At 42.3% G+C, this 16,988-nt stretch overlaps 1 protein-coding gene across 1 annotated transcript in view; it reads right to left on the bottom strand.

Moving 5' to 3' along the window:
* Positions 1-16,988, bottom strand: part of dlgap3 (discs, large (Drosophila) homolog-associated protein 3) — a 165,823-nt gene that overhangs the window by 18,065 nt on the left and 130,770 nt on the right. Inside the window, exons 3-4 of the mRNA XM_026157071.2 lie at positions 8,055-9,211; positions 4-218 (exon numbers count right to left, since the gene is read on the bottom strand). Coding sequence (XP_026012856.2) covers positions 4-218; positions 8,055-9,137 — 1,298 coding nt within the window. The 5' untranslated portion in view covers positions 9,138-9,211. The remainder of the gene's footprint in view (positions 1-3; positions 219-8,054; positions 9,212-16,988) is intronic.

The following is a 16,988-nucleotide window of genomic DNA, read 5'->3' as shown; positions in this document are numbered from 1 at the left end:
GACCTTTGATCCATGCTGATAGATCGTCTGAAGGCTTCCCTCTGGGCAATCAGCGTGGACTTGGGCGAGGCTTTGGGACTCGTGTCCGAGTCGGCGCTGTCATCATCGCCCATGGCTTTGATGTAGCTGCCACTCCGCATGCGACGGCAAGGGATCTCCCCTCCGCTGTCAGCTGCTCCGCCACCACCATAACCACCTCCCCAGTCTTCTGAAGGGACCTGAGGCACATCCACATCCACCCAAACATGCACACGGTCACCATAACTGACCAACTTGTACTGATCTGAAATTGCAACAGGTAGTGAGTAAAAATGTAACAACCATGTGGGACCAACATGGTTTTAGTAGGTCAAACAGTTAAATGCGTTAAAAGTAAGTATGCATTCCTCTTCTACACCCACTGTTAAGGGAAAAGGAATTAGTCATGATGTGAATTAATCAACACCGAGATATTGTCACCGCACTGTTTGCAGTTTCTTCTCAATATCTGATGTCAAGATCCAAAGGCTTCTCAAAACAGAAATATATTTCTTAATTAATCGAAAAATATTTCACACCTCGAATGGTAAAAGGTTTATTTAGCAGCACAGTTCTGGCCCACGTGCACACAGCGTTGGGTTGGAGGGCAGACACAACCGAAAAGTCAACTGCACTCGTGCACACACGCTCACATGCACATGTATGCATACACGAGTAATGATGCAAGAGAAAGAGAGAATAGGATGAAGGGACTTACAGAGAGAGAGAAAGTCTGACAGCTGGAAAAACACTGACGCAGAGAAGGAAAAACAACGTAAGCTCAAAAGCCGACAGACGGAGAGCAAATAAATAAAAACAGAGAAAAACAGGTAGACAAGAGAGAGAGGGCAGCAGACAGGAGTGGCGACACGGAGTGGGAGAAAGACATGAACGTGGTGGCAAAAACACGAAACAGAAGACGCAATTTAACAGACGAGCAAATGATTCTGATGGGAAAACAACAAACACAGCAGTGCAGTCAAGACAAGAAACTAAAGACAACACGAAGAGAAATATAGAGAATCAATGAAATTAACCCCAAGAATTACGCTGACATGTTCTCACAGTGGCCCTAATGTAAAATACACGAAGGCGTTAGCGCACCCAGGAAGAGATCACAGTGTCAGTGAAGTTTTGCAAATTCAGCAATTACAGGCAACCCTTCAGTGAGTGGGTATCATGTGGAACTACTCCAAAGTTGGGAAGCGAAGTCAAGCATGAAACACATGAGTTTTTTTTTTTTTACTTTAACGCTTTGAAAATGACCTTTTGTTTACTTTGAAGAAATAAGACAACATAAAACAACACATTAAAAAAATTCTAATCAAACAACCTCAGCTAACTGATTAGCATTGAGATTCAGTCTGGAGCTGCTTTATTGGTCTCAAATTACACAAAGCATGAAAGATGTCTTGACTGGTATTTTCTCAGCTAATTTCTAAATGTGTGTTGTGCTGAAATGAGGCAAATGCTAAATGCTAAAGTAGCATTTGGCCAGTCTTTGGATCAACAACCTAAAACAAAGAACTACAGGAGGCTAATAATGGCACTATATGCTTAGACACCACTCTACATTAAATTATTCATTATTCCACAGTACCTCTCTTGTCCCATCTCCCTCCTCTCTCCCACTAATGCCACTAATGGCTGCTTCTGCCTAAGCCTGGTTCTGCAAGCAAGTTTTTTCTTGATCACAGTGAGTCATCTGATTGTTTTCTCCGTATTACTGTAGCGTCTTTACCTTACAATATAAAGCCTCTTGAGGCAACTGCTGTTTTGATTTGGCACTATATAAATAAAGTGAATAAATAGCCAGATAATCAGACATTTGGATATCCAAATATCTAGTACAGAGAGAGTTTTGGTGACAATGGGCTGATCTTTGTTTAGCCTTTAGCGCCCGTCAGGAGCTGTGCACAGGTTGATGGAGGAAACTAACAACAACGGCTCAACACTTCGGAGAAATTTTCATGACCATAAAAGACAGCACAATGTAGTAAAGTTTATATTTATGGTCCAAGTATTATACTTCAATATACTAATTAATGAATAACTCGTTATATGTATAGACTATTATGTATTTACTTTGTTAGGAAAGTCTAAAGACTAACTTGATGTTGCCTTACACATAAAAAATATAATTACAGGACTCCTGATCGCAGTGCTGTAGACAGCGTAGGACCAGCGTTCGGTAACAGTCAAAACCCAGAACTGATCTGAAAAATCTCAGTAGAGCTGATGAGAAATGCAGAATTAGGTGATGAGGTCACAGGGGTATTTCTCGCCACGAGTGACCCCTTATGTTGACAAGCGCAGCTTTAATTAGCATCATAGCTCGTGAGTATAGCTATTAACCTCGCATGTAACATGCTACTATTGTGGAGGACCACTCACTTGGATATGTGTGTTTATATATGTGTGTGTTCACTCGTACACTAACAGCAGCTGTTTTGGCCGAAGGACCTCTCAGCCTTTCATTTTGGTTTTCATTTTTTTGTAAATGCTGTCAGGTGCAGCTTCATATACGAGCATGTGACCAACACCTGCACCCACACACACACATAGCCAAGGCCCCGGGGTTTGGCATCCAGCTGAGTGTGTGTTTTTAAGGTCATCACTTAAAAGATGATTCAGCCTAATCTCGTGATCCCCGTGGCCGTCCACTATCTCTCTCATTTCCTCAAACGCCCCTTTCTCTCCTCTTCTTGCTTTGCCCCTTGGCTACCATCACCTCTTTTATCTCTTTTCTATCCCTGAGCTTGCTTTACTGTCTCTGGGTCCCTCTGCATTCATCTTTTCTAACACTCTTTGTACCTCACCGCTTTGCTCTTCTTTTCATTCCTTTTACTCCATATTCAGCTTTTTTTTCCCCTCGGCCCTCTTTTCTTTTTTAATCATTTCATATCTATCACACACAGGCTGAGGGGAAGGTGAGAGGCTCAGGGAACGGAGAGCATCAGGTTCTGATGCCACACATTGTGATTGGCATTGACGCCATGGGGGAAAGTTTGCACATGTCCCTTTGCCTCTGACCGTAGACTTGCGAAGATTCACTTGCATTTATTGCTCGGTCCTGACTCTTTGCAGGAAACCTGTGTAAGTATTAGCTTGTATGTACATGTTTCCTTTTTTTACACATGGAAATAACATACAGCAGGTAGACTGACCCTGCAACGAGAGAGGGACTGCTGTAGCATACTTGAACTGATTTAAAACTGACCATGTGTTTTATGTTTTAAAACTGACCATGTGGAAAGTTTTTTTTTCTTGTTTGTTTGTTTGTTTGTTTTGTTTTTGCTTTGTTTTATTATTTGCTTCGAGCCCTGTGTACAGGAGCTGCATGCAAAAAGATCTTTTGTTAAAAGGGTTGGCGTAATAAGCAAATGCTTCAGCTAATACCTTTTGATTAGCCTTGTCTCATGCTTTCTTGCTTTGTGGTAGATCTTTGTTCTGTCTTCACTGAGATATTTGAATGCTAATCAATAAAATCAAATCAAATCAAATGTTTCCAGGTGCTACAAAAACTACTTAGTCAACGCTTTGTAGAGCGTTTTTCTTAATGTGAACCAAACTACATTTAGCTCTTCACTTTTGACTGTTTGCATAAATCCAGCAGATGTAGAGCCAATTTATACTCAGTCGTAACATGGAGAAATTCAAAGTTTAATCTTGTGTGGAGGAGAGAGGAGGATGAAAGTGAGGCTGTCGATTTATTGACTGACCTAGGTCCTGACCCTCACCTACAGCTACAGGTAGTGACCAAAAGAATAACAAGTTGGACTAGAAAGAAAGATCATATTTTTCACATTGCGGCTGCTCAATTTCAATGCAATTAAATGCAGAACTGAATTTAAAATCCTTCTCTTCACATCCAAAGTTCTGAAAGATCAGCACCCATCGTATCTTAAACACCTCATATTACAATATTACCCCAATAGAGGACTTTGCTGTCACAGTTCAGGCTTACTTGTGGTTCCTAGAGTTTCCAAAATATGAAATAGTACTACTCCTCAGCCTCCTGGGGGATTTTCAGAAATCAGGTCATTGAGAATCGAACTTGTCAGAGATTTTTAGTAGTTGCACCTATAGTACGAATTTCATAATCCTACGAAAGCTCATTCTTGAGTTATCGCATTCACAACATTGGGTGTCCACGCCACTTGCCTGCACGGCAGGGTGACGACAATAGCCCATCAGCCTTTTAAAGCTTAGGGGTAGAAATGTGCAGCTGAGCTATCAGCTACACTATATGGATAGAAGTACAGTGCCACCTAAATATCACACCATAAGAGCTGCTCAGCCATGGAAACCCATGCTGTGAAACACCCGACACACTGTTTTTGTGCTGATGTCCATGTAAGAGGAAGTCTGGAGCTCTGCAGTTAGTGAGTCAGGAGAACGTTGGCAAACTTTGTGTCGACCGCGCTCTGGTCTGACTCACTTGGTTGAATTGCTGCGGTTCCTAAATGTTTTCACCTACAAATATACTAATTACAGTTGATTGTGGAATACCTAGGAGGGAAGATATTTCACAAAGTGGTTTATTACAGTGCTGGCATCCTGTTGAAGCACCACAATCAAATTCAATTAGCACTTTAGAATGAATGATTCTTTCACAAATGTTTGTAAAGGCAGGGTGCTTGGTTTTCCAGACCTGTGGAAATGGGATTTCTTCTTTCGGCTTCTCTTTTATGTCGCCACAGCAGATCATCTCCCACCATCTCGGCCTGTCCCTTGCACTCTCTTTCTTCATGCCAACACTCTGCATGTCTTCCTTCAGTAGAGCACTTCTGTGCATATGGTGACTCAGACCCCTCTGTTGTTGATTCAGCTTCCACTTTGGGTACTTTTAAGATTAGGCCTGAAACTCTCTGATTTTGATAAACTTAAGGTACTATATTGGTTGATCCTGAAACACCTGCATCTGAATTTTCAATAACTTTGTGTCTACTCTCTTCTTCCCCCTCACTCCCACAGGGAGGGGACGCAGATGGCTGGCCCTCCCTTAGCTGTGGGTGGTCTCTTCCTGTTAAAAAGCAGTTCTTCCTTCTCTTCATGGCTAAGTGCTCATTCACAGGGGATCATCTGATGGTTGTTATTCTCTTACTAATATTGCAGAGTCTTTACCTTACAATATAAATTATTTGCCAGTCTCTTATTACAAGTGCCACCTTTAATACACAAGTAATAGAGTTTAAAGGCAGCTGTTGGGTGTATGATATCTGCTCTTGCTTTCTCAGGCAGTTTCAATTTGGAGTTGTTGCACCTGTGCTGCTGTTAGTCCTGACATTTCATCCTGGTGAAACAGACCTGAACAGCTTTATATCTGCAGCTCCAGTGAGCTGTCTGCTCTGAAGCCGTGGATCAATCTGGCCTGCCCTGGCACATCTAAGCTGGGCACAATTCACTCAACATACTGTCTCTCCGCGCCTCCCCAAACCACCGGTGACACCTGGAGATACGAGAAAAGCTGCAGCAGGGGAAGTTCATTTCGTGTCCTAAGGTGAGAATGTGATGGTAGCCTAAAGCACAGGGTAAACTGTGTGGGGTTTGTCCTCAGAAAAGCACGAACACACAGACGACCCTGCTCTCGCTGTCTCCTCTATCAGCAGACCTCAGCTGTGTCTAAAGGATGAGAGTTGGAAAAACACCAGGGACTCCTGTGGCTACCTGCTGTTTCCGTAGAAACACAGCCTGCATGGCAGCTCTACCTCAACACAGCTGGAGGTTTCTGAGCTCGTGCTTGTGTGTGTGTGTTTGTGTGCGTGCGTGTGCTCTCTGAGATGCCACTGTAACAGCCAATAACAGTCTTTAATTAACCTTTTCTGCCATTTTAGGAGATAAAATGAGTGAACGGGTTCTCTGAAAATTGCATGCGGCAGATTCAAGCTACAGCGTGTTGACAGGAGGCAGGTAAGCGACTGTTGTAAGGGACAGGTAAATAACACGGTGGGTGAAGATGATTATTGTTTTCTGACTCACAGCAAAATGCCAGGAGAGTCCATCTGGCCTCTTAGGCAGACATTTAACCAAGAAAAAATACTTTTCACTTGATTTTTTTGAAACCTTTATTTAAGAAAAAGGGTTTTTTATGCTTTTGAAAAATTCTTGTTAATTTCCCCATTAATCCAAAGGCTTTACCACAAGGATCTTACCCATCTTTGATTGTATTTTCTTCTTCTAATTTGCTTTCTTGAGCTTTTGAAACAAAAATTGGCTGTGTTGCTATTAAAGGTTTGTTTCTATAGCAGGAAGATGGCATTTTGAGTAACTGAATACCTTTACTTGTGTATTCAACTGGAAAAACCAGGGTCTAAACCAAAATTGTAGGGACAATGGTTGCTTTTCTTTCCTTGAAACAATTAACCTTTGGAGGGACAAAGCCTAAATTAAAATCAATGGGTATTTTACCTCCCCAGCAGTCATCACTCAGTGGGTAAAACTTTAGAAACTTAAGGACGGGCTTGTAGACCTAAACTTTTCTGATTGGCCACTTGAGCAATCAGAAAAGCTCTACAAAGCAGTCTGTCTTTGTCGTCTTTGACAAAGACAAAGATGACAAAGACATCTTACTTTAAGGAGTACCAGAGAGATTGCTGGTTACTACTTTCACACATACACTGTGCACTCACTACTAGATTTCTATGTTATATTTTTTCAGCTCTGCACCTTCCTCACATGGTGGTGAGGTAGTGTCTGCACTTTTTCCTATTTTTTTTAAACGTTTAGCCAATTAGTACATTAAAGCATAAGCTATAACTGGATAGCCTATAGGTCAAATTTCAGTCTGGTGGTCAATAAGGAGAAAGACAGAAGACAGGCAGCCTATAGGAGAAATGTCAACTTAGCATGTCGGCAAGTGTAAACTGTCAGCATCTGACAGAGCCTACAGTCCTGCCTCCTGGGGAAGATCTTGGTTGTGGTGTAGCAGTGCTAACACTATTAGACCTGGGAAATCTGGAAGTTGGCTTCACTCTCTGACATTGTTTGTGGAAGAAACGTGTGTATTATATTTAACAATTTCCTATAGTTAAGGCTATTTGATGTTCGCCAGAGAAATGCAGAGAAAACGAAATCGTTTGTCACTTATCACCACTGAACCTTGGAACCTTCTGGCAGACTGAGTTTTAACTTTAAAGACATCAAATACTCCAAAGAATGCCATGGGGAGATGCCAATCATGGCAGCATGTTTTCCATTTATTTATATTAAAGCATGTGTTTCATACCTTAAATCATATCTATTGGGGTGTCTAGAACATAACGCATAAAGCATAAAGCATAAAGCAGCAATTAAAAAAACAAAACAAAAGGAATACAGGGTATACTTGTACTGTATATTCTTTGCCTGTGGCAAATTGTTGCCTTGATCTCGTGGACGTGATAATCCATCCATGGAGAATGTAAATGTCCAAGGCTGTCAGATCACTAATCATCTTTAACCTGCCAGCTTCCAAATACAAAGTCTGTATGAAGTCCAATTGAGACAATTTACACGAAAAGCTGGAGGTAGTTTATGCAGTTTTGATGAATTCACAGCGAGTGAAATCAAAGTGTTTCCAGTACTGACATGTGTGTGTGCTACATCTGTTGTTTTCTGATTGTTTCACAGCACTTATGTTCTAAAGCACAGCTATACAAGCCCATACTTCCCCACAAGCCTGTGAGAAGGCACTGCATTGACAGATTTTGTGTTATAACTGAAGAGCAGGCTTCATCTTGTCTAGATGCCCTGCGTCTGTGTGTCTGTACTGGCTGTCAAATATACACATGGAGATGCAACACAGACTGAGAGCAGAGGCAGAAGATATGAGATGGTCGACACGTTTTTATAAAGTCCCGTACACAATGATAGTTGTCGTTATGGCAGCGGACTAATTAGCCTAATCTTCAAGGGTCTGAGACAGTGGAAACAGAAAAACAAAAGTTCAAGACAATCTTTTCATTCCTTAAAAATAAGTTTTGTTTTTTTTTGCTTAACACCAAACCACATATATATTTGATTACACATTTGCTGATATGTAGGGACAGACACACCTGGAGATAGTGGAAGGTCCTCTCCTTGAGCTTGCTCTCAATGGGCACCAGGGCTTTGTCATAGGCTCCTCCTCTGGTAGAAGGATACACCTCTCTAGCCTGACTCACTGTCATGGCTGACCAGGTGCTCCTCTTCAGGGAGTGACCGTGATGCCCGTGCTGTCCTCCTCCTCCCTCACTCCCCACCAGAGCCATTGTTGTGCAGGCCATGCACTCCCCAGACCCCGGTCCGCCGCCTCGTTCCTTGGGCTTCTTCATGGTGAGCTCCTGAATGGCAGCATCCAGGCTCTCATGTCCTCTGGGATACCCCGGTCTACCCCCACCTACCAAGTAGCTGCTGTCACTGTCGAGGTTGTCATCGGAGCTCCACCAGCCCGCTGTCCGGCTGCGGTGGCGTCTGCCTGACTCATGCCGCGAGTCTCCACTCTTGCTACGTTCTCGAGACTTGTTCCTCCTGGTGGAGCGAGACTGGTGGCCTGAGTAGTGGCCCTCCTCCCCTCCACTCCTGTGGCCCCCACCTCTCTCGCTCCTGTAGTCCCCTCCTCCCCTCGTACCGTTGTACTCCCGTTTGGATGGCGCCTCCAGGGAATGGGACTTGGCAAAGAGGCGCTGCACCGAATTGACCAAGTGGCGTATGCGCGAAGGGCTCTCACTGCGTTGCTCAGCACCCCCACTGGCAGTGCGCTGGTATTGCAGTGTGTGGAAGCCATCATGATGGAAGGGCACCTGCTTCTCAAACTGGTCCATCATGTTTGAGGGCATGCGGTGCATCTTCCCCCCGTGGCCTGAGGATAGGCACTCTTCACAAGAGTCAAATGACTGGAGAGGTGGGTGCTGGTTGGGGTGGGAGCGGGGAAAGGTGCCTCCTCCAGAGTGACTATGGGAGTGTGAGCGGGAGTGGTGCCTCTCCAGCGCCAGGGCCTCAACGGGACCTCCCCCAGGGTAAAAGTGGCCATCGCTGTGACCGTGGTAGTAGTCTCTGCCTGGACCGTCACAGTCATCAGGCGTGCAGTGGCAGGGACCTCCTCCACCACCACCCGAGGAATGCTGAGACATGCTCCGGCTGACATGGTACCCTTTCATAGGCGCCGGGGCATGGTGTGCCGTCCGGGCCGAAAGGGGGCGCTGTGGGCGTGACAGGGCTGCACCTCACTCACCTGGTGAGAAAAACAAGAAATAATGTGAAGACATTTTATTTAAGTGTAGCAAAGGAACAACAATTGCAATGTTGTAGACTGTTTGGATGAGAGTCATTTTTTTTTGTCTAATTAGGCCTCTCATACCTGTCAGAAAGGACTAAGACCTCAAAGGGGTGTTTTTTTTATAAAACTTTGAGTACAGGTATAAGGTAAGATTAGAGGCTCACATATGGGAGGTGCAGCGATAGGACATTTGTGGTAGGAAGTAGATTTTGATGATTGATGTCAGGATTATTTTCTTTCTTCTTTTCTTCTTTTTAATGCGTGAATTGAAAGTGAAAACAATGCATTGTTTTTTTTCTGATTAACATTTTTATTGATGTTACACTTCATTTTTTACCTAACCAAAGACAAAACAGAGCAAACGCGAACATTCATCCCGCGGCTGCAATAAGCGGCCGGAGACAGCTTTCCTCTTTTTATTCATCTCTAAGACTGCAGGGCTGATAAATCAAGAATATTAGCCTTTCTTTCTCTCTCAGTGTGTATCTTCAGTTGTTCTTCTCCCTCTATCTAACAGCTTTTGCTCCTCTTTGACATTTATCGTTTTATTCATCTGCCCAGCGCTCCGTGTTATCTGTCGTTTTCTCCATCCAGGCCTGCAGGGAGTCTTTGAGCATTCCTGTGATTTAAAGCCGAGGAAAGCAGGTTGTATATTGATCACCTGCATCCGAATGCAAAGGAGCTAGAGAGTGGCTGCAAGCATCCAAGCATACTGCAGAGGGATTTCGGCAGATGATTACCAAATGAACAGCAACGTGATATCAATGGGACTAGGTGAAAACCAACCCTACTGTTGCCTCGAGAGGATGAAAGTGTAGTGGATGATGGGATCCTCTCCACAAAGCTAATGCAGGACCTGAAACGAGTGTACCTTGTCAAGCAGCAGTAAAACCTAAGTAAAAGTAAACAGAATGTAAACAGGATGAGGGCTATCTCTGGGTTTCCTTTCTCCTCATGACATGGATAACAACTGAGATTACATTCCAAATGTGGTAATCATGTATTTCATTGGACTGGCATTAATTGCTGCTGGTGTAATCACATCCTCTATTAACCACTTCTCCACTAACTATATAATGAATCACGGGCACACAGCCTGTTCATAATGCACACGAGCATTTGCCATCATTTCTAAATTTGATTAAATTGAGATTGAATTACTCGATGCGAGCCAATATCGGGCTGCTCGGCTGGATGGGATTCACTGAGCTCCTGCGAGTGTATTTGCACTTGTGTTTGCTGGCTTTCACGCTGAGATGAGAGATAGGGGACAGATGCTGGGATAATCATTAAATAGAGCGTGGCCTGTTTGCCTTGATTGGCTGAATGAGAGCTGCCACCCAGAAAGCTCACCCACATCTAGCCGTGTCATTGGTGTGGCCGTGACGACGGGCCTCTCCAAGTCAGCGTCCAACCATGGACAGATTTTAGACAGTTGTGCCACCTGGGCGGACCGAGCCACCTCTCATTAACTCTGTGGCTTTATGATCATTTCACTGCCAAAAAATAAAACCTGTAAGCATTTTCCTTTTTGACAAGGTATAAGCAGTGCACAATTCCTACGGGGAAATGTAACAATGCTGCCATTACTGTGCAATACTCTGCATGTTGCAGTGAAAACAACAAAAGCCCAGAAGCTAATAATGACAGTAAAGTCAGTAGCTGTGACATTATGAATTATTATCATCTTCCTTTTGTCGTTCTGTCCCTCATTCCATGGTTGTGTGTTTGTGTTGCTTCCAGCAGGTGTGTTTTGATGATTTTTAAAAATCAGGTGGCAAATGGTGACCCCTTAAAAATACTTGAAAATTTTGATAGTGGGTAGATCTTGTGTCTCCATAAACATGAATTAGAAGATGGGACTGCCCTATAACAACACAGTAGTAATGCTGAAGCACAAGATTTAACCTCAAGGTAATGGAGCTGACAAAATGCACTCTGGTTATGTTAATTTCTAGTCTTTCAGCTAAACTAGTAATAAAAAAAAGTGGTGTTTTGGATCCCATTATTAACACAAACATTTCAGTCCAAACCGATATAGTTTGGATTATTCAACATTATATAACCACAGTTAAAAAGATTAATCGAGAAGGAGAACTACTAATACGACCATACAGTCAAGATAGTATCTATCTTGGTTGAACAATGGGACGGTCTAAGGATCTCAGTGAACATTTAAGAAGGAGAATGATAGACTCACATAAGCTTGTAAGGTCTCTTGGAGTGATTTCAAAACAACTGCAGATTCCAGGATTATCATTACAAGCAATTCTATGTAGGTACAAGTTATTCAGATATATCTCCAGTCTGCCAAGGACTGGAAGAAGACCTAAACTGTCACCCTCAAATGAGAGGAAATTGGTTAGGATGTTCAAGAACAACCCAGGAGCTGTTTACCCTGATTGTTTGCATGTTTGGAGGCTTTCAGACCTAAGAACACTGTACCAACAGTCAAGCATGGCGGCAGTAGGATCATGGGCTGGGGCTGTTTAGCTGCCAGTGGTACCTGTACATTGCACGAAAGAACAATGAAGAAAGAGGACTTCCTTCTTCAAATTCTTCAACCTCACCTCAAGTCAACAGCTAGATGATTGAAACCTGGACACAATTGGGTGCCTCTACTGGCCAATACTCCTTTTGTTTGAAATGCAGAAAGCAGACTAACCTTAAGCTTCTTGGTCTGGTCCGAAAACCAAAAAGTTTAAATGAACATTAACAATTGAAGCAATGTTCGGATAATATAGCAGCTAGCATTGGGTATTAGTAAGGCCCCAGTAAAACAGGCTTGGAGACTCGTTAGCAACCATTGGTCTCCCTAACCGACTGTGAGTGATTGCTGAGAGCTGCTGTGAAATCGATTGCTAAGCTGTCACACAGGCCTAAAGACCAATCAACGATCCCATCGTGAAAACCTTGAGAATGACGGTAGCACCATCATTATCTACTATGTCATCACTCTGTGATAAAATGGAGGCTAACATAGCATTTAGACGCAAACGCATTGGTAGTGCTGTTGGAGCTTGAACACAAACATCAATTTCTTCTGTCATAAGTATACAGGTCAGATAACATCAAGGATCTCTTGTGTATTCTGTTTTACATATAAAAATGAATGTTGATATTTCATGTTTTAACAGCGATTCAACGTTGAATCTGAATTCAATATCAAATAACTTATTGAGAAAGATATTTTATGCAGTGTGTTGTACTAGCAGACTGCAAAGTGAGCACCACCACTCTGCCTGAAGGAGTAAATTAAACCCTGTTCTGTTTATTATGAAGTCTTTGGCTTTGGAGCAAGCTGCTGGCTGGGAGCTGTCAATCACAATGACACACACACACACTGAACATGTGGCTGTGCACACACACACACACACACACACACCAAAAGGAAACATATGCACACACAGACCGCTAAGATAGTAAGGTATGAAAGACACATCTGAACTTTGGCTGTCACTTTCTCTTCATTTCCCTTTCACTTCTTCTCTCTCTCTTCTCAGTCTCTCTTTCTGACCTACTTCCATCCATCCTCCAGTCATGTCTCCTCCTCCCCAGCTCCTTGTTTTTTCTTCTTCATTTTTTAAACTTGTCAGTATGTCTGGCCCTCTGCATGCCAGCACTATGTGTTGAGTTAATTACAAAGTTTGTTTCCATTCTTCATCTCATGGCCTCTGCCATCCATCAGTGTTCTCTTCTGTGCATGTCTTCTGAGATAACTGAGGTATTATAGCATTATTTACACAAATGTTACACAACAAATACAAAAGAGTTTCAAGGTGCTTCTTTAGTTCTATCGCAGCCTTGTTCTCCATTATTTCTACAAAGTGTTTTCAACACTATTTAAAGTGATTCTATGCACTTTCCCCTTTTCCCCCCGTTCGTCTTTACCAGCTGAGACATCATGATAGCTTTTATTTTCTTTTTTTGCATGCGTGTATGTTTTGATGACACAACGTTTAAGCCACAGTATAGCTGTAACTTACAGTGTAGCCTGGAGTGTACTTTACCTGAAATGTAACTACATGTTGCGAGCACGCAGAGCTAAACAGCTGTGATTGATCTGCTTCACAGAAGCATGCCTTGTAAACACAGTATATTGATTAGCAGAGGGAAAACGCCTAGCTGAAACAAACTGTAAAAGGCTCTAATTGCATCTACATTGCCCACAATGCCAATGCCATAGCTACTATTCTGTCAGAGTTGCCACGTTTCTTGTTTTTATATCCCTGACAGCAAGTGAATAGTTTCCAGTCTGACATGAAATCTTCTGTCTTTGAGTAAAAGTAAAAGTGAACATGATCAGCTCAGGTTCACTCCTGATGGACTGAAAGCAACACCACAGAAATGCAAACAATAACAAAGTCAATACGGTAGTGACTCAACCCAGGGCTGCAAATAAAGGTTTTTTTGACGGCTGTTCTGTCTGTTTGTGGACTGTTTTTGTCACTGGGGCAGGATCGCCAAAACTTTTTAGGGGACTACTTCAGATGAAAACAAAGGTTGAACTTGAAAATAGGGACAGGCACTGGGACCATTGCACCCTTTCCCAACTTTTTGTCTCACACTTGTAACTTTAAATTTGACCTATAGCTGTTTTCTTTTCTTTTTTTTTAAGTCTCTGATGGATTGGATCGTAGAACCGGATGGCAGGGCAGCTGGTGCGATGGTTTCTAGTTTGTGTTTTCCTTCAGTAATTCTATTACTGTTTGGTAACCTTCCCCCTCCTTTCAGCGTAGGCAGAAATATTCAGTAACTGCTCAGTTGGAGCCGTACAACACGCTGCTATTGTTTAACACTGCTTGGCATCGAAGTGATTGTTACAGAGGCTTTAGTCTGGAGCTGTTTCATTTTAAATATTCATGCGCTCATGCCAGCTGCTCTGACCCACTTTGCTAACAGCTGAGTCTGCCCGCTCTCCACTGTGTCCGTAGCTAGTAGGTCAAAGGGTGTTTCAAATCAGTGAAATGTAAAATTTAACACCTGGAAAAGTCTAATTGATAAATGTTTTTTTTCTTTTAACTATGATTTTTTATTGCTTGTCTGAAGGCAAGGTAGCTCAAAAACATCATAAGAGATTTTCATCAAGATTAGTGGGGAGACAGATTTTGTTTCAAAGAAAAGACTTTCCTTAGACTGAGATGGCAAACCAGTTGTAGGCAGGAAAAAATATAGCTGCATGATATATGCCCACTTCTAATCAGTCATCAGCATCTACAGCGTGGCTGGAATTGTTTCCACTGTGAGTCTGTATGTGAGTTATCATGGCAAAATACGGCTGTGTCACATGAGGAAACAGAAGAAAAAAGAGGAAATCAGGATGCACAAAGTACAGAGGAACAGAGGAACTGGGGGAGAGAACAAGAAGAAAACACTTAAGAGCAACATACAATCACAAATCCCCCAAAAAGTTGGGCTGCTGTGTAAAATGTAAATAAAGACAAAATGCAATGAACTGCAAATCCCATGAACCAATATATTATTCAGAAATGAAATAGTTAAGCTTGGAAAAAAAAAGTAGTTTTGAATTTAATGGCATCAACGCATTTAAAAAAAAAAAAAGGGACAGGGCCATTTTACCATTGTGCAGCTACTTGTTTGCAGGTTGGCAACAAGACATTTGGTTGTTTAGGAAGAGGGGGGAGTTTTAGGAGTGGCGGCGAGAGAGAGAGAGACAGCAGAAAAAGAGAGAGAGAGAGCGAGTTTTGAGATGTGAGAGATTTGTGACGTTTAGCGTGTTTGGAGTGTAGTTAATGTGTTTTCTTTTGTAGTTAGTGTGTAGTGTTGTGGATAGTTTTGTGTTGTGTGTCAGAGCAATGAGGTGACTGCTGTCTCCAGGTAGAGAACAGGAGTGCACAGGCTGTGATGTTCTCCTTTATAGTGGACAGAAATGTTTGGAGTGACACAAATAATTTGTGTGGGATCTTATTTAATGCAGAACAGCTGATTGTTATGTAAATAGTTTGAAATGGTTATAACAAAGGGTAAAAGGTAAATGGCTGCAAATAACTTTGTTTGCAAAACACGTGCATATGATTTTAAAATTGAAGATTTAGATCAATTGTGTTAATACAGTATGTCAAAATGAAAACATGAATGTAAATTCAGACACGTGAGGCTGTGCTGAAAAGAATGATACCAAACAAGGCAAAGTAAATAGTTTTTAAAGGTGAAATGTAGAGGAAACATCAAAAGTAGTTAAAAATTGCCAATTATACCCTGGACCCCAGAGGGTTAAACACTTTTTTTTAAAGTAATGCAATAGTTACTTTTCAAGTAATTAATAAATTTTAGAGTCTTGTAACTCAGTTACTAACTCAGTTACGTTTTGAAGAAGTAACTAGTAACTATAATTAATTACTTTTTCAAAGTAACTTGCCCAACACGCAAAAACATGTAAATTTTAAAGTCATTTAGTCTCATCTGCATATATCATGAATTAACAGTTTTATATATTTCTCCCCATATGTTTTTCTACAGACAGTAGCTTAATGGGGGACAATAGCAGACAATCATTTGGACAAGGCAGGCACAACCTTGGCTTTCACTAAAATGGGCTAACGCTGTGAGGCAGTGGGTATTGTGTGCCTGAATACTGGCTTTGTTTGAATGCAGATACAATGAACCAAGCTAGAACGTGGTCCGAGGCAGATACGTCGACCCATTTAAGAAAACGAGGTGAACTTGCATAGAATGCTTATAGAATTGTAGTCAAACAATAGGAAAGTTTTTGCTAGTTTGGTGTCTGCCCATATGTGCTGGTACTTCAAAGATACTATTAACCACAGGCACTCTGAAAGCCCATAATGGCAAGTGGGACAGACAATAGTGAAATGTATGACTATGGGAATAGGAAATAATAGAGGATTGGCTCAGCTATGTGTTGGCATGCACTTCCTTTTTTTCAAGCCAGAGACATGCATGCTGGGAAACTGGCAGAAGGACTGATTTGCTCTTCTCAGCTTTTAGCCATGAATGATCTATTTTCATTTTTCCACTGTCTTTCTCCGATATGCACACAACCACACCACACACTCGCTCACACACACACACACACACTGTTCTCTGGCAGCTGAGTAACTGCTGTAGCTAACCCATCATGATCCAGAAGGAATCAGGGATGATGGGAAAGATTGAAGATTTCAAGGATGACCTGGAGAAGAGGACCCATAAAAAAAACACAACTACAGAGCCAAGTTGAGCTACTGCAGTTCATTATCTCTGTGCATACAGACTGGAGAGCACAGGTGGGTAAAAAGGGTGTGAAATTTTAAGAAAAATAAGGAAAAAAAATGTGTATATAATGGCTGTATTTGCAAGTTTGCAAGGCGCTGTAGACTTTTCAGTGGGAAGTGGCAGAAGCTAATATATATAAAGGTAGGTTGCACATTCGCATGAATGTGTGCCCACATACACACTCTAGATGCTGAAATAGTTGTTGGTGAAGGCAGCGGACAATTGAGTGGTGCTGGAAATGCCTATGAGGGACAATAAAGAGTGAGAAGGGAGAAGAGATGTAGCAAGAAAAACAGAAGGGTAATGCTAGAATGAGAGGCAGAGGGAATATGACAGTGGATGTGTGTGCGTAAGACAGAGAGATGATGGTCACAACACAGGGGAAATATGCTCCCATCATAAGGGCAAAATTGAAGAGTGCCTAGGGGGCAATTCCTCTATTGCGCTCTCTCCGTCTCCTCCTCCTCTTGCCCTGTTTTCCCATCTCTCGTCTTTC

Source organism: Astatotilapia calliptera, chromosome 22 (genome assembly GCF_964374335.1).
Source record: "Astatotilapia calliptera chromosome 22, fAstCal68.1, whole genome shotgun sequence".
NCBI lineage: Eukaryota > Metazoa > Chordata > Actinopteri > Cichliformes > Cichlidae > Astatotilapia > Astatotilapia calliptera.
This window is presented reverse-complemented; position numbering and strand designations above follow the sequence as displayed.